The sequence below is a fragment of the Ictalurus punctatus genome, chromosome 24 (genome assembly GCF_001660625.3).
Source record: "Ictalurus punctatus breed USDA103 chromosome 24, Coco_2.0, whole genome shotgun sequence".
NCBI classification, from domain to species: Eukaryota; Metazoa; Chordata; class Actinopteri; order Siluriformes; family Ictaluridae; genus Ictalurus; species Ictalurus punctatus.
Window position 1 is genome coordinate 17187809 of NC_030439.2, and position 18206 is coordinate 17206014.

The 18206-nt window shown below is 41.0% G+C and overlaps 1 protein-coding gene across 1 annotated transcript in view; it reads left to right on the forward strand.

The window, feature by feature from the left end:
- Positions 1 to 18206, forward strand: part of dgat1a (diacylglycerol O-acyltransferase 1a) — a 26782-nt gene continuing 8576 nt past the window's right edge. Inside the window, exons 1-7 of the mRNA XM_017454472.3 lie at positions 1 to 374; positions 3432 to 3519; positions 10866 to 10906; positions 12417 to 12502; positions 13728 to 13780; positions 13899 to 14004; positions 16638 to 16766. Coding sequence (XP_017309961.1) covers positions 166 to 374; positions 3432 to 3519; positions 10866 to 10906; positions 12417 to 12502; positions 13728 to 13780; positions 13899 to 14004; positions 16638 to 16766 — 712 coding nt within the window. The 5' untranslated portion in view covers positions 1 to 165. The remainder of the gene's footprint in view (positions 375 to 3431; positions 3520 to 10865; positions 10907 to 12416; positions 12503 to 13727; positions 13781 to 13898; positions 14005 to 16637; positions 16767 to 18206) is intronic.

Consider the following 18206-nt stretch of genomic DNA (forward strand, 5'->3'; position numbering starts at 1 on the left):
GAGCATGGGCTTGCGTTGACCCAAGTGAACACACCCATCTCTCTCTTTTCTTCTTCCTTTTCTTAAACACGACTCACGGATCTCAAAGATGAGTTCCTGCACGAGAGTCTGACCCAGTTCTGCATCATTCGCGATGTCTCGGTCAGCCCTGTCCTAGATGGAAACATGGGCGACAGGCGCGAGAGAGGCGCCGTGACGCGCAGGCGGAGAACCGTGACGATCTGCAGCGAAGCCGCAGCGGCGGGCGCGAGCTCGAAACGCACGGACAGGCGCGAGCAGAGCGGCGGTGACACCTCCCGCAACGCGATCGCCAGCTGCGAGCACGTGCACGAGACGGCCAAGAGCAAAGAGGATGGCCTTAAGGACAAGATCAGGTAAAGTCGGAGGTTAGATCGGATACAGAGAGTCCATTCGCTCCAGTCTCGCAGGTGATGAATAGCTAGTTGCATGTGCAGGAGCTCTGACAGTGCTCGTGGTTATAACATCAAGACGTGACATATAACATCCATAAGTGATTATAATGCATATCAGAAGCAAATATTGATCACCAGCATTTATGATATTAATTGACTCATCTGATCAATACTTTAATTTTAGTGCATATTTCTGATCTTGGTGTTTTCCCTGCTGTAAACTACCCCCCCCCCCCCCCCCCCCGCGCGCACCCCCCTCCCCAAAGTGTAATGAACTGTTTATTAACTGATGGAAATAACCAGGTCTGGAATTAATAATCCTCTAATCAGAAGCTGAGATCAACATCTTAATGAGGTCCAATTTTGTCCTTTTATTTATTTATTTATTTATTTAAATCAATCAAATTTGAGTTAAGTATTTTTGGCCATCTTCAAACCTTCAATCAGCCTTCATATGTGAAAATATTGAACTATAATCAAAATCTGTTGTGTAAATCAGTTCCATAGCACTGTCATGTCCACTGACAACGACATTAAAGAGTATAGCTGATTACAGAGTCAACTTTGAGAACGTGAAAACTCTTGCCTCTATCTGTCTTGATCTAACAGGAAGGACAGGATTCTTCACGTCACAGATATAATATCGCCTGATCTACATTATATGCTGATTTCTGAGTGATGTCGTGTAATATGACGTCAATAATAGTTAACAATGGACTTTCCCATGCTCATAGTATGTTTTCAATGAGTAAGGTCACAAAACTATTAATGTGTTTGTTGTAGCCAACTATGGGTTTGTCGCTGGCAAATTTTAAGTGTCCTCATAAACACTCATATTTATATGTTCTCGCATGTACGTTTATATCATAGCTACACTTTATGGATAAAAGTATGTGGACACCTGACCATCACACCCATATGTGCTTGTTGAAGATTTAGTCCTCCCTATAATAACCCCCACTCTTCTGGGAAGGCTTTCCATTAGATTTTGGAGCGTGGCCTCTCAGAGAGATTTTTTTCCCCCCATTTAACAAGAGCATTAGTGAGGTCAGGCCCTGATGTTGGGCAAGGAAGTCTGGGGTGCAGTCGGTGTTCCAGTTAATCCCAAAGGTGTTCAGTGGGGTTGAAGTCAGGCCACTCACGTTCTTATACACCATCCTTGGCAAACCGTGTCTTCATGGAGCTCACTTTATGCACAGGGGCATTGTCATGCTGGAACAGTTTGAGGCTTCTTGGTTCCAGTGAAAGAGAAATCACAATACTCCAGAATACAAAGACATTTTATACAACTGTGTGCTTCCAACATTGTGGCAACACTTTGGGGAAGAACCACATGTGGGTGTGATGGTCAGGTGTCCACATACTTTTAGTCATGTCAGATGTTAGCCTATAATATGTGATATGTTCGTTGCAAATCTCTCGACAAGAAATCAAAGGCTGGCAGTGTAGCGTCTCGGGGATGTAAGCTAGATAAAACGTATAAAAGAGATACAAACATAAGGAGTGAGTAAATCTATGAGTACAACCAAAGTGTGTCCTCTGAGGTCAGTTGAGATCAGATTGGGGTAGTCTCACAAGGCAAATCGGTTACTGTATAATCAGGTTGTTGTTTTTGCCATGTTGAGTTTGATAATGTGAGGGGTTCGACACAAATCTTCCAAAACTCAAGGTCGGAATTTTAGTGTCCTTATAGATAATCACAGCCATGTCTGAAGTGTCTAACGAAACACAACAATCCAATCATAGATCAGAACAGTTGACGGTTAAGCGCCTTGTTCAAAAGCATTCTTTTTAAGGCCGTGGTTGTGTTAGGATTTAACCTCACAACCTTTTAGTAATAATCACAGAACCTTAATCACTGCCGCTGCATATCGTTTCTGTGCTTCTATTAAAACTGTAGACGTTAAGCTATCTTCATGTGCTTGTTAGACCGAGATCTTTCCTATTTTTAAAGTTGTAATTATGACGTGCACTGCACCACTAACCCTATGGCCTAGTTGGTGAATACTTAAAATAAAATTGCGTCCAGAGAAATAAAGACCATCATTGTGTGAAGCTGGCTTTCCTTTCACATGAAGAAAGAGTAAATGCAGGAATATTGAAAATTCTGGGCCACGCTCTGGGTTACTGATCAGAAGGTCACGGGTTCAAGCCCCAGCACTGCCAAGATGCCACTGTTGGGCCCTTGAGCAAGGCTCTTAACCCTCTCTGCTCCAGGGGGCGCTGTATCATGGCATCACGTATCACACTATATGACCCTGTGCTCTGACCCCAACCTCGTAACATGCTGGGATATGTGAAGAAAATTTTTTATTTTTTTTATATGTGACCTCAAGTTTTTATAGGTGGCCAATAAATAAAGAAAAGAAAATGCGCATGAACAAAATTGGATTTTATTTCATCATATTTGATGTATTTATTAAAACATATTTATTAAAACAACTTAGCAATTCCCATTATTAAAACAACAGACTTCAGTGATTTCCACTATTTTGTGTGGAAAGCCGGCATACAAGTGGTCCTGTTATTAAATATTTAATTGTATGATATAATAGTATAATAATTCCATAATAGTATATATACATAAACTATCAAAATGCTGTAAAATCTAAATAAGAGAGATTTGTTGTGTTAGAAATAAACACAATGCATGCAGTTATAGGAAATTCATTCAGGCATGTCCCCAAGTGTTTTATTCCTCTTTTACCACGGCGGTTTGATAATGATAACGATATTTATTTATTTTAAAAAACTACATTATATTTACATTCAATATTGTGGAACGTCCACAAAACAAGTTAGTTCCTGTTATCACTTGTATAGTTGCTGAAAAACAACAACAACAACAACACAGGATTTCATGCTACCAAGAACCTGCAAATTGCAAACATCACCATCCTTGAACAGTTGAACAATATCACAGCATGGCTTGTGGTTTTCACAGTAAAAATGTCATCTCCAATCGGGATTTTACGAATGTTCCACGCTTAAACCTTTTTGCCCTTGTTGTCTCTTCAGCTGCCATCGGCTCCAGGAGTCACTGCTCAGCTCGGAGAGCGGCTACAGCAACTACAGAGGAATCCTCAACTGGTGTGTGGTCATGCTGGTAAGAGCTCCATCATGGTCAACAAACCGTTTCAGCTTCAACGCAGACACAAAGGAAATGCTGCCGCGCTGTTTCCCTTTTCTCATCTCTTTTAGATTAGTGTTCTGTTTAAGCAATCTCACGTTGCTTTTATACAGCAGGTCTACAAACATGAAAGTAATGTTTAGGAAGTGACATTTCAGACACAGTACGGACAAAAGTTCTGGCTCTGTGCAGAAATAGGTCTTGAAGAAGCCTCAGTCAGTTTATAGCACGTCGGCTAGCTCACGTTGGTTTGTACATTCACTTTAAAGGTGCTTCTGGTTCTGGTTCAGTCAAAAGCTGTATTTCTTCTCAAATACATCTTATGGATGCGTGCTGGAATGCATAATCAGTGATGTTCCTGGGGTTTGTGGGTATTTCAGGTCTTTCAATATCAAACAGGTGACCCGGTTGTTGGGTTATCAGTCCCCGGCCTGCGTCCCAGCAACAGTAGACCAAGGGCGTGCCCTCTTACTCGAGAGCCAACGTGTGGCTCTCTCTGCGGCATCAGTAGTAGATTTCATGGCCCTCATTTTTTTCCAGTCCCATTATGCCTTGCTGGGTCAGGACTTTGCCTTGTGCCCGATGCTCTCTGGGATAGGGTCCAGGTTCCCCGCGACCCTGAAAAGGAGTAAGTGGTAGAAGATGGATGGATGGATGGATGGATGGATGGGTCAGGACTTTACAGAATGAGTGGTCTGCAAAGCCTCGTCAGCCGACCTCTGTTGGTTCACAGCAAGTGTCCCAGTCCTGTTCTTGGACTGCTCTACCAATTCCTGGTACTTGGCACGCTTCTTTTCATATGCCTCAAAATTAGTCCCATGTGCTTTATCAAGCCACACATCCACTCAGTTGCGCAACAAACAACTGAACTCTGGTCCACTAAGCGCTCGAGTTCTCGGTCCTCGTCATGTTTCAGTTTGTTACCGGTGAAAACACGGGTTTATGAAGGTCCACACCAAAATGAGCTTCTAGCATCACGGTAACGCTTCATTTCAGCTCTAATACAGTAAGCATTAAGTTCCAGTAAAGGCTTGCAGATCTAAACCAGTAAGACCACAGGGAATGCTAATAACGTAGAAATGCGAAATTGCTAATAACACATTGTACAGAAGTGTTTACTAACCGTTATTATCCTGCGATCTTCTGACTGGATATAAAACCACAGAGTCAAGAAGTGTTTAAGAGTGCGTTCTATAAAGGATCAGTCACAGGGTTAGATGGGAGGAGACGCAGCACAAAACACAGCTTGATGCAGCTGGAAATTGCACTTGTAATGCTGCAGGAATGAACGTTTCGCAAACTGCGCCTGTACCTGGCTACTAAATTCTCAGTGCAAACTGTAAACGCTGCCGTAAAGTCAAAGTCCTTAAATAAAATTAAATCAATTGAATAAAGGTGATTGAGTCAGAATGAGTGTGGATGGCATTAATATGGCTGATATGCTGATTTGATTATGTATACATGTGGTTTTAATGAAAAGACCGCTACGTACAGAATAAGTTATTTCATATTATTAAAAATTCGATATTTTTTTATAAATGTTCTGACATGGGGGCACGGTGGCTTAGCACATCTGTATAATTAAAAAAAACAGGCCCTGGACAAGCAGAATCAAGAGATGCCATTTCTCTAAATAGTTCTTGCAAGGTGCTGAAATGGCTTTGTATCACAGATCATTTTTTTTTGTATCATCTGTGTCATAAATTTTGGGGAATTAGTAACTACGGGGGGCAAATACATTTTCACACAGGCCCAGTTGGTATTGGATAACTTTTTTATTCAATACATAACATTATCACTTAAAAAACTGTTTTGTGTTTACTCAGGTTGCCTTTGTTTTGTTTTAATTTAGTATGAGATATACGCAAGAACAGAAGAAATCAGGGCGAATACTTTTGCACAGCACTGTATGGCGAAGAGAAGCACAGGTTGTGCTTATCAGCAATGCAAATGCGGAGTTGGCGTCACTCTGCTGTGCACGGTTATTGTGAGAACGTGAACTCGGTCGTGAAAGGAGTGACTTGGATGAAGCAACGGTGACTTGGCTTTGTTCCACTGCTTGCCACATTCATCTGAGTCAAACAGACAACTTCCTTACCCTCTGTCTCTCCTCACCATCGAACTCACTCCTCACACTCCAGGAGTCGTCTTTATACAGTCGTACATCAGCCGTGTGCTTGTTTCTCTCACCCACGTTTTTATGATAGAAATTAAACTTGGCTTCATATGCAACGAGACGGCCAATTTAAAAACATTTCCCATTATTGTGTAGTTAAATGTGTTGATGTATGAAAAGCAAAACCTGCAGCCAAATCCAGCCTGATCACTGGTGTAACTTACTTCCCAGTATAAGTATTTAATCTGTGATGGATTATGCTGAAACAGGGTCTGGGGTGCTATGATTTAAAAATGGAATAATATTTAAAAAAAAATAGTACATTCATGTATATATGTATGTATGTATGTACAGTTGCAATCAAAATGATTCAACCCTCAGTGCAAATCAGGTTTACTGTCAAAATGTACAGACTTTCAGCTGTTTGCCAAGAACAAATCAGACAAAAGCAGTTGAAATAGTTCAACACAACGAATGCTTCAAGTGTTTTCCCCAAATTCAACTGAAAATGCAACTTATAATGACTTCTCCAGTCTCAAAATTATTCAACCCCTTCATGTTAAGCATCTTTAGAACTTAGTAGAGCATCCTTTTGCTGTTATGACCTGCTGCAAATGAGATGCATAGCTTCTGGTAGCGTTCCTGAGGAATCTTAGTTCAGTCCTCATGAGCAATGGAGTCCAGGTCAGTAATATTCTTGGGTTTGCGTGCTGCAACGCCTTCTTCAAATCCCACCTGAGACTTTCTATGGGGTTCAAGTCAGGTGAGTGTGATGGCCCTGTAGAATCTTCCACGACTTCTTCTGCAACCAAGCCTTGGTGGAATTTGAGGTATGCTTGGGATCATTGTCCTGTTGGAAGGTCCAGTGACGCCCAAGCTTCAGTTTCCTCACAGACGGCATGATGTTTTCTCCTAGGATTTCCTGATACTTCAATGAATCCATCTGGTTCAACTAATGAAGCCCTTGATTAGTTGCTTCAGGTGTGCTTGAGACAACACCTGTTTTGCATATTTGTGCTGTTGTGAGGGATTCTATTGAGGGGGTTGAATAATTTTGAGACTGGAGAAGTCATTATAAGTTGGATTTTCAGTTGAATTTGGGAAAACCACTTGAAGCATTCGTTACTATATCGTTTACCTATATCAGTTGAAAGAGTTCAACTGAACGTCTGTAAATTTTGACAATAAACCTGATTTGCAATGGGGGTTGTATAATTTTGATTGCAACTGTATGTATTTACTTATTTATTTATTTCCAAGGGGTGAATGTATGTTGAAACTCAACACAGACAGTAAACTGGGGACCAAATCCTGGACCCTAGAGCTGTGAGATGGTAATGCTGCCTACTGTGCCACACTATGCCGCCCAAAACGATAGCATTAGGAGCGAATATTTGCCAATGTGCTAATAATTTTACCACATAGGTTTTTAACAGACAATAATACAATAATCTTCTTGGAAAAAAATTGCCTTTGAGTGGAAAGATACCCAGTACTAGAAACTCAATACTGCAATCTGTTAGCGTACTGGCATCATACTAAAGCTACACAGCCTTAAACATCGAAGACCATCATTTTACATGAGTTGCTTGGAGAATTGTTTTGTCCATAGGTTCCAGGAACTTTTATCTCCTTGGCGACTCATTGGATCATAATACACTTGGTGTCCTGGGACTTCATGCTTTACAAATTAGTGCCCAGGGTCCTCACCCTCACCCCCACTCTTTACCTTTTACCCTGTTCTCTCACCCACTGACCTCTGGACACACTCACATGGAGCAACTGGCTCGAGTGCAGCCTTCTGAGCATGCTGTCTATGCATGCTGACCGTAGTGTCCGTGCCGGTCTATTCAGCAGTGACTAAAGATAGTCTACATAAACAAAAATGCAGCATATTTGAATGAATTCATCATTACCTTATCGACCTGAAATGTCTCTAGGTAAATTTGATTTATTTATGCACCCTAATCAAAACCCAACCTTTTCACTTTAATTCCGATGAATGAATTCTTGGAAGTATCACATGTCCCGTTTAAAAATAAACACCCATTTCTCCTGCAGCTCAGAGGAAAACTAGCAAGAGAGAGAGAGAGAGAGAGAGAGAGAGAGAGAGATCAAAAGACCATCAAAAGTCCTCTAGTGTCCTTTAGAGATTCGTGTTAGAATTTGGCTGAAAATATTCGAATCTGTAATTGAGCCGATTGCCCCCTATGCCAATGAGGTGTGGGGTCCACTAACAAATCAAGAATTCGCCAAATGGGAAAAACCATCCGGTTGAAACCCTGCATACAGAATTCTGTAAAAATCCAATTCTGGAAACACCTACAAACACACTGACACCTCAGACCAGAACAACAAAGTCAAACAAATCAGATTAGACCAAATTACAATACAAATGAAACTAAACTATTGGGAAACCCACCTATTGGGAAACCCAAACACAACAACAGAGTAAAATGCAATGCTATTTGGCCCTAAAAAGACAGTACACCATGGCAGACTATCGGTACACAGTGACAGATAAAAAACCAAGAAGCCACTGACCCCTGTCATTGTATTTTTTAAAAAAAAACATTGTTTAAAATCACGTGCTAGCTTTCGAGAATAACTTCTTGAGTATAAATCTATATAACTATATAAATATGTGTACCACAGAAATATATATATATGTATTCCGCTGTTGAATTCTCAAATCTGATTGGTCAGAAGGACTTGATAAATTTTCTATAACAGCAGCTCTGACAGTTGTTCTGTTCACCAAGAAAAAATGCGCTCATTGTAATACACAACAATAAAGTATATGTAATGTGTAATAAATCCTTTCTATCATAGCAATGTACAATCTAAGTCTAATAATAAACATGTTAAAAAGTGTTATTTTGAATACGGTGAGTTTGATATTTTCTGACATGGGAAAGTGTTCAGGACATAGGAGTTTGCAGGTTCTCTGTAACATGACTTTATATAATCCTATTAACTTCAACAGAAGGGGAAAAAATAGAAGCTGATGAGGAAATGACCAGCTGCTAAAACAGGAAGTGATAAGTTTTGTAGATGTTCCAGATAGGGCTGGGTGATGTGGACAAAAATCATATATCACAATATGGATAACTTCATATCTTGAAATGATATATAATTACAATTTCTCTCAAATGGATGAAAAAAAGTTCTGTACAAAACAAAATGCATGTATTTGCGACTGCTTTTTGGATATTCTTTGAACTAAACACCGGTGAAAGGCACTTTTTCATTTCCCCTTTTATTTGGAAATGGCATTGAACAGGACTATCACAAATGAGAACAAGAAAAACTATTATCTCTCTCCTTCTGTCGAGCCACACATGATTTTATGGCGATGCCAGAGATCCTGACCCTTTCTGCTCTCCGGACCTGCCCGATCCATCCTGATGTCCTACCTCTGGATGGAGCTCTCATCAACTGGAGACTACAGTCTGGAGATTGCTGAGGACGGTACCACTTGAAGTACCATGAGAATGGTTTTGGACCTAAATTCCACATGGACGTTCTCGCTGTGGTTGCTGGGACTACGGTTGCTACTTTGGCCTTGGGACTGCAATTACCAGATGGCGTTTTACACTCAGGTCTCCTTTAGTGAACAGTGGACTAGTTCAGCAAACAGACTTCATATAAAACCATAATGAACTTTCTTTTACGTTCACACTATCCGTCGTTACCCAGATGAGGACGGGTTCCCTTCTGAGTCTGGTTCCTCTCAGGGTTTCTTCCTCATATCATCTTAGAGAGTTTTTCCTCGACACCATCGCCACCGGCTCGCTCAATAGGGATAAATTCACACACTTAAAATCTGTATCCTGTGTTTATATGTTTCTGTAAAGCTGCTTTGAGACAATACGCTATACAAATATTTTTCAACAAACACACTTATCCAGCTTGAAACACACAAAGTTGTCTCCTTTCCTTGGATTTTTGGTTTGACTTCGTCCAGGTACTAGAAACTGGATCAGGTCTGACTCCACCCCCTGGACTTTTCGTTCTGCAGTGAGCGGTATTCGCTTGAGGTCGGGAAAATGCCTCTCAAGTCTTCTGTACATCTGCGCTAAGAAGCAGTAGCACGGACATATTTTTTGGGATGGAAACGGGTGCGAATATCCCAATGAGCTGGTGGATTTTAAAATGCCACACCCCATTTTTGTGCCACTTTAACACAGCATGTTAACTGATGGTGGTGAAAATAGCAATAGATGGGAAAATTGGCTTGTGGCCAAGCAATATAGCTGCCTTTGTAAAGGCAACATGGACGCATTTTGGTCAATGTTTGGACCAAAACGAGCACGAAAATCAAATCCCACTGGACTGGTGGATTTGAAAATGTCACACCTTCTTTTGCACTACTTAAATTTATGATGGTAAAATAGCAATAGGTGGGAAAACTCGGCTTGAGGCCAACCAGAAAAGCAACAAGTTGGCGTTACCAAGCAAACTGAAAAGGCAGGTCCATCAAATAATTAAGTTGCTGTTATTTGGTCATGGCTGCCATGTCAGTATCTGCCTACAGCGCTCTGAAGAGTGGTACTGTAGCAGTGCCAAAATAGGTCAGTGTGTCCAAATGCCCTTATTTGTGTCTGTGTGAATGACTTGTTGCTTAGTAACCATGTTTCTTTTTTGCCTTGCTGTGATAGTGCTGGGGGTGTTAAGAAGGTGTAGACAGCACTCCTGGCCATTACGGGTTACTTATTGTTTACGAATATGTGAATGTGTGCATGCAGATTCTTTATCTGGACAGGAAACGTGAGTAGGGCGCGAATGTGAGGCTTGCAGAGGGGCTCATTGTGGCAAAGTTCCTCCAGTGGAAAGCGTCCATATGAGCGCCGTTGTAATGAGGTCAGGCTGCAGTTTTGCAGCATGCTGTCTAAAACCAGTCACATTTTTATGTACTACATCTGTGATGCCAAAAAGTCGCATGAAACACAGCACACCATGATGTTTTCCAAGAGCTCAATTGTTAACACCCTTCTTTATTGACCTATAAAGGAATTTACTGATAATCCAGTCTGGTATCTCGTAGCTAAAGACTTTGATCCGCTGTGATAGCAGTTTTGTTTTGTTTTTACAACCCTATAGATCGTGTGGTTAATGGTGATCACTGCGATACAAAAATCTTCCAATTATTAACTACAACATTGTCGAAAGAGACAAATTGACACGTCTTTCTTTGTTTTTGAAGGTTTTGTCCAATGCACGCCTTTTCCTGGAGAACCTCATAAAGTAAGTGCATGGTACATGGTACCTTTTAGTATCTTGGTTATCTAAGTGTTACTTTCACAATACTGACAATGAGTCGCCTACATGCATTACACTGGATAAATTCAACACCAACAGAGTCCAGGAAGAAGAGAAGTTAGTGCAAATGGTTAATGCATTAACCATTATAGGCTACAACAGCAGAAGACCACATTGATCCCACCGTAGATGTAGCTCATCCAGCTCAAGTTTCAATGTATTGTGTGTTTTGAGATGCTTTTCTGTTCGCCACAGTTGTAAAGAGTAGCTATTTGAGTTAGCATAGCTTTCCTGTCAGCTTGAACCAGTTTGGCCATTCTCCTCTGACCTCTCTCATCACCAAGGCGTAAATCACTGGATGTTTTGTTTGTTTGTTTGTTTTTGGGACATTTTATTCATTTCACTGCTGCCACATTATTGGCTGATTGGATAATTGCATGAATGAACAGGTGTACAGGTGGATAAAGTGGATGATTACCGTTTACACAGATGGGTGACATTAAAGGGGGGAGACGGTGGCACTTTTTTGCTTTGGGGGCATTTATATATTTTTGCTAGCACAGCTTAGCAACGTTCGTCCCCTTACAGAGAAAAATCCGTGACCTTTATCCTGTGACGTAATATTCCTATCCTGATGGGAGCGGTCTCTTCCAAAGATGACCCCGCCCCCTTCCACAGGGCACAAGATTAAGTAGTAAATTTAACAAGTGTATAAAAAGATAAAGATGAGTATATGAGGTGTATACAACAGATAAAGATGAAAATATGAAGGTAAAAGAATAAAGATCAATAAAGAAGGGTCTACACTAAGTGTACTAAGGGTATAACACGGTGCCGTTATCTGTATCGGTTTAGTGCTCGAAATACTCATATCTGCTTTCGTATTTGGACTCAAATTGGAAGGATTAAGGAATAGTGACTTTCGTGTTAGTATCATGTTAATGAACTTGTCATTTGTTCAGTGAGCAGGGTTGCCAGGTTCTGTGTATAAAATCTGCATATATAAGAAATGTGCACCACTGTGAACTTGTTTTCCACGGACAGACTGAAAAAAATGTCTCCCTTTTCATACGCCTAAACAATGTGAGTCGGTTGAACAAAGTCTTTTTTCTCATAATCGCACTTTTTGACCGTGTAGTACACGGTCATAGAAGGGAATTATTTATATTCATACTATTCAATGTCACCCAGATGAGGATGGATTCCTTTTGGAGTCTGCTTCCTTTCAAGGTTTCTTCCTCATGTCGTCTCATTTTTTTTAGGGTGTGAATATTTTCTGAAACCTGGCAACCCCATAAGATTTTTTTGTCATCGTTTGTGTTCCCAGTCCTGCTGCACGCCTAGTCTCAAGCTTCTTGTAAAAAAAAAAAAAAGAAAAGAAAAAAAAGAAAGAGTAATTTGTTTACTGTCCGTACCTGTGTTCGTACTCGTTTAGGACACTATGTCTGTTTGCTTCAGTGGTTTCATCATGTTTATTCTCCGTTCATCTGTACAGATATGGCATACTCGTGGACCCCATCCAGGTGGTCTCCCTCTTCTTGAAGGACCCATACAGCTGGCCTGCTGCATGCCTTATCATTGGTAATTGATAGTTTTTAGCTTATGATTTAGCAGTTACAGTTTGCAGACCTTCTTTAGGCACAAAATCTGTACATATTATACGTTTCTGTCACCATATATTTCACATCTACTCTTCTGTCATTATTCAGGCAAGAAAAAAAGGCCTTATTTTGATTCCCTCTTTATAATAGGCACAAAAACATTTTATTTCATTTCATTTCATTCCTCATTTAAACACAAAACCTACCATATTGTACTTTTTCAAAGGTTAATTTAGGCAAAAAAAAAAAAAAAAAAAAATTCACATTTTGCTTTTCTGTTCTTATTTACGCATAAAACTTATTATATGTCACTCTTCTAGTCTTATTTAGTTACAAAACGTATCACATTTGTCTTTTTTACTTTATTTATGAACCTAAAACATGTCAAAAACCGTCAACATTCCACTCTTCTGTCTTTACTTAGGCACGAAATGAACCTTGTCTCATTTCTGTTCTTATTTAGAGACGAACCCTAGTCACATTACAGGCTTTTACACCTCATGACAAGTTTTATGCTAAAGAAGGACAGAAACCTAAAAAAAAAAAAAATATCCATGACGTTTAGAATCGAAATCATAGAGAAAAGAGTGGAATATGGACTACATGAAAAAGACCGAATCGGAGTACATCCAGAATAATGACGGAGGAGTAGAATCAGTGAGAGCGTTAATAAGATCAAGGAAAGGTGCCTATGTAAAGACAGGTTTAATAGATCGAATGCCTAAATAAGGACAGTGGAGAGAAATGTGTACAGGTTTGTGCCTATATAAAGGTAGAACGGGTACAATACGGACAGGTTTTATGCTAAAGAATGCAGAAAATCAAAACATGAATACATTTAATAGAACTTAAATAAAGAGAGAAGACTGGAATATGGACAGGTTTCGAGTGTAAATCAAAAAGACTTTGAAGAATCAGAGTACAATGAGTAAGTGCAGTCTTATCTCCTTATTGAAGTGCAATACTTTTTTTGTACTTTTGGCACTAAACATCTCATATTTACGCCAAAGAAATGGTCACGCTGTGATTTTCACTTTTCCCTGTACATGCTTATTTTATTCAGGCATGAAACCGGTCCATATTTCATCCGTGTATGCGTATTTAGGATATAAATAGATCATGAACTGCGGTTTCCTAATCGATGTTTCCTGCTGTCGCACTACAGTAAGGTTGCGTGGGTCTGATTTGCGGATTTGTTCTTTCAGCATCTAACGCGTTTATCATGGCAGCTCTACACACGGAAAGACAGCTGGCGATGGTGAGAGTCGCACCGCACGAATGCTTCAGGAGCGTTTCGAACTAAAGTCAGCTGTATAAGTACGTAGTAATGATAATCGTATGCACAGATGTATTATATTTTCGTCACTTGCTTTCAGGGCAGAATCTCAGAGAGCGCTGGGACTTTCCTTTACTGCATCAATCTCATGGCTGTTTTGTGCTTTCCATCAGCCACCGTCCACACACTGACCTCTATGACCCCAGGTACCGTTCCCTTCATATACGTACACAAGAGATGATCTGTTACTGCTGTAGGCCTCTGGACATATCTTAATCTGTATTGTAAAGTGTGTCATTCTGAGAACTGCCCGGTTTACACTGTCCTCAGGAAAAGCACTTGTTTTACTCCAACACCATTTTGGGCTGTGATTAAAAGTTTCAAATCTAAATTTCGGTCCAAACAGGATGCAGATCTGTGTCAGATTTTCTTAGAGCTGTACAAACCGCTAATATTCTTAGATTCGATTTTTATATGTGGACCTTCTGATCCTAATTTTGAGAGCTGTAGCTGACCTCTACAGCAAATAATCTTTGTTTAGGACATCTCCTTTCTTTCTTTCTTTCTTTCTTTCTTTCCCTCTCTCTCTTTCTTTCTTTTTTTTTTCCCTCTCTAACACATGTAGCTATAAATGCACCAGCCTTAGCCTTAGACTTAGCCTTGGAGATTTGTTGGACTTTTGTATGGACTAAAGAAATAGCTTTCGGAAATAGCTTTTCTTTGAAGCTTTTTCTTGGTTGGTTTACATTTCTTTCATTTCTCTTTAGTCTCTGCTGGATTTTATTCGTTTGTGTCCTGCTTGATTTACAGATTTGTAAAATAGGTTTTTAAAAATCTGTAACATACACTCCTTGCGTAACACAAACTGCTTGTGGTACGGGCCATTTAAAAAAAAAAAAAAAATGACGGTTATTTAATTTGTTTGTTCGCTTGCAAATTCGTTCGTTTTTATTTATGTCTAGTGCCCTCCACTAATATTGGCACCCTTGGTAAATATGAGCAAAGAAGGCTGTCTTTATTGTTTTATTTTAGATAGACCTGTGTTGTGTTGGCAGCTGTTTGATATCCATGAGAGCAGAGTGTTTTTCTGAATTTTTTTTTAAACAAAAGATCAAAAAGTTAAACAATAAAGACAATTTTTCACTGCCTTCTTTGCTCATATTTACCAAGGGTGCCAAAAATTGTGGAGGGCACTATAAGTTTTTTTTTTTTTTATAGGTATTTGATTGTTTGTTGGTTTATTTGTTCTTCCTTTTCTTTACTCTCTCTCTCTCTCCCTCCCTCCCTCCCTCTCTCTCTCTCTCTCCCTCCCACCCTCCCTCCCTCTCTCCTTCCCTCTCTCCCTCCCTCCCTCGCTCTCTCCCTCCCTCTCTCCCTCCCACCCTCTCTCCCTCCCTCCCTCTCTCTCTCTCTCCCTCCCTCCCACCCTCCCTCCCTCTCTCCTTCCCTCTCTCCCTCCCTCCCTCGCTCTCTCCCTCCCACCCTCTCTCCCTCCCTCCCTCTCTCCCTCCCTCCCTCTCTCTCTCTCTCCCTCCCACCCTCCCTCCCTCTCTCCTTCCCTCTCTCCCTCCCTCCCTCGCTCTCTCCCTCCCACCCTCTCTCCCTCCCTCCCTCTCTCCCTCCCTCCCTCTCTCTCTCTCTCCCTCCCACCCTCCCTCCCTCTCTCCTTCCCTCTCTCCCTCCCTCCCTCGCTCTCTCCCTCCCTCTCTCCCTCCCACCCTCTCTCCTTCCCTCTCTCCCTCCCTCCCTCTCTCCTTCCCTCTCTCCCTCCCTCGCTCTCTCCCTCCCTCTCTCCCTCCCTCCCTCTCTCCTTCCCTCCCACCCTCCCTCCCTCTCTCCTTCCCTCTCTCCCTCCCTCCCTCTCGCCTTCCCTCTCTCCCTCCCTCCCTCCCTCGCTCTCTCCCTCCCTCTCTCCCTCCCTCTCTCTCTCTCTCTCTCCCTCCCTCTCTCCCTCCCTCTCTCCCTCCCTCCCTCCCTCCCTCCCTCGCTCTCTCCCTCCCTCTCTCCCTCCCTCCCTCTCTCCCTCCCTCTCTCTCTCTCTCCCTCCCTCGCTCTCTCCCTCCCACCCTCCCTCCCTCTCTCCTTCCCTCTCTCCCTCCCTCCCTCGCTCTCTCCCTCCCACCCTCTCTCCCTCCCTCCCTCTCTCCCTCCCTCCCTCTCTCTCTCTCTCCCTCCCACCCTCCCTCCCTCTCTCCTTCCCTCTCTCCCTCCCTCCCTCGCTCTCTCCCTCCCTCTCTCCCTCCCACCCTCTCTCCTTCCCTCTCTCCCTCCCTCCCTCTCTCCTTCCCTCCCTCCCTCCCTCGCTCTCTCCCTCCCTCTCTCCCTCCCTCTCTCCCTCCCTCTCTCTCTCTCTCTCTCCCTCCCTCTCTCCCTCCCTCCCTCCCTCCCTCTCTCCCTCCCTCCCTCTCTCCCTCTCTCTCTCTCTCTCTCTCTCTCTCAAGTGGCATTAATGTCTATTAAAAAATTATATATTTCTAACCAAGTGCTTTTTGTCCCCTACTGGGTGGATTGGTGTATTTTAAATTTAATTTCTTGTAGATAATATATTTGGATTATGAAGGATTATGGACGGTATTGATTTGGAAAATGTGTCCATTCAGATTACACACAATTACATGCACCAGTGTGAAGCATCAAGACATTTAATTAATGAATTTTCATGATTTAAAAAGACTTGTATTGCTTTAAATTACTCTCATCAACAATGAGAATATTGTAGTTTTCGCTGTTGTTGTTATTATGCACTGATTGAAATTTCCAACATTAACCTAATTGTACCCTGTGTGTGCACATGTGTATGTGTGTGTGTGTGTGTGTGTGTGTGTGTGTGTGTTTGCAGTGGGTGGAATCATTGCACTATTAGTATACACAGTCCTCTTTCTGAAGCTCTACTCCTACAGGGATGTGAATAAATGGTGCCGGGAAATCAGACACGCCCAAGCCCGAAAACTGTCTCGCTCCAACTCCTGTGAGTACAAACATCACACACACTGCACACCGCACACGCCCGAGTGCTGCGTGACTAGTTATATAAAATAAAATACTCGACTCGGTGTTCAACAATATGTTATTTGAAACTAAGAAATATCCTAATTTGACTGAAAAATGTCTCAATATCAGTGTTTATTTTTAATTATTTTCCCCCAAAGTGTTACAATTTATTTTTTTTTGCCTTTTAATGAGTTGTACTGTTAGTGTCCACGTGACTGTAATTCCTTAAGAACACACTTTTTAAAATGAACATTAGTAAATAATAGAGATGCACCGATTCTAAATTTCTCAGCCCGTACGATAACCGATACCGAGAGTTCTGCCTTCTATACCTTCTTTTAAACGAATAATAATTAATTCCATAACTCTGAAAGATAAACTAAAACAAATATAAACAAGTAAAAACTTTATTCTCTCCATTTCAACAAGTTGTTTGACAGTAACTGGTCTCATAAACAAACACACATTACTCTAATTAACATGAACACATGAACGCAATTCTGAAGATTAAAGTAAGATTATTAATTTATTGAATGATATTAATTCATATTAACACTGACTGAACTGTAAAGAAAACCTCCTGTTAGTCTCACATTCACTCTCCACAAACACAAGCATTTCTACTCCATCATTAACATCAAACTGGTCATATATAATATAAACCTTTTTATATATTAACATTAACTATATAAGAAATATACTACTATACAAATATATTGTTCTGTGCAATATATATATATATATATATATATATATATATATATATATATATATATATATATATATATATATATTTTTTTTTTTTTTTGTCAACTCATCCTCATTTAAATCTTTCAACAGTGTACTGGAGCTTTAATTCAGCGTGAGCAGAGCAGCAAAATAAAATAGACTCGACACCGAAACTCCCGCTTCACCGCTGCTCACTTCCGGTGTAAAATTTGATCAGTGCAGAGATTACAGAGGTTACAAACTGCAGTTTTGTCGTTCCACACAAGAGACATCGTCTTTACACACAGCACGAATTCCATGTGTTTTCCCGCCCTCTTTTGATTGACAGGATATAATCGTCGGGTGATGCCGATTATTGGCCGATACATCGGTGCATCTCTAGTAGATAACACTGGAATCTCTAACAAACAATACAAACAGAATATTGCATGTAATCCTACAGCACGGTTTCTCTGTTTGGGATGTTCACTGGCACATGATGCAATGTCTGTCTTTAACCGTGGCTGCATTCAGTAACGTCACTCATGCAGCTAACGGTCCCTTGATTTTCTGCCTCTAAAGCTACAGCGAAGAAAAACAACTTCGTCATCTTACCCGGTCTTTTGTTTTATAGTCTTTATCGGTTGTTGCCATTTTTGCACACTGGTATGGAGCTCGGTCCATACCAATTTATATTTTATATTTCTGT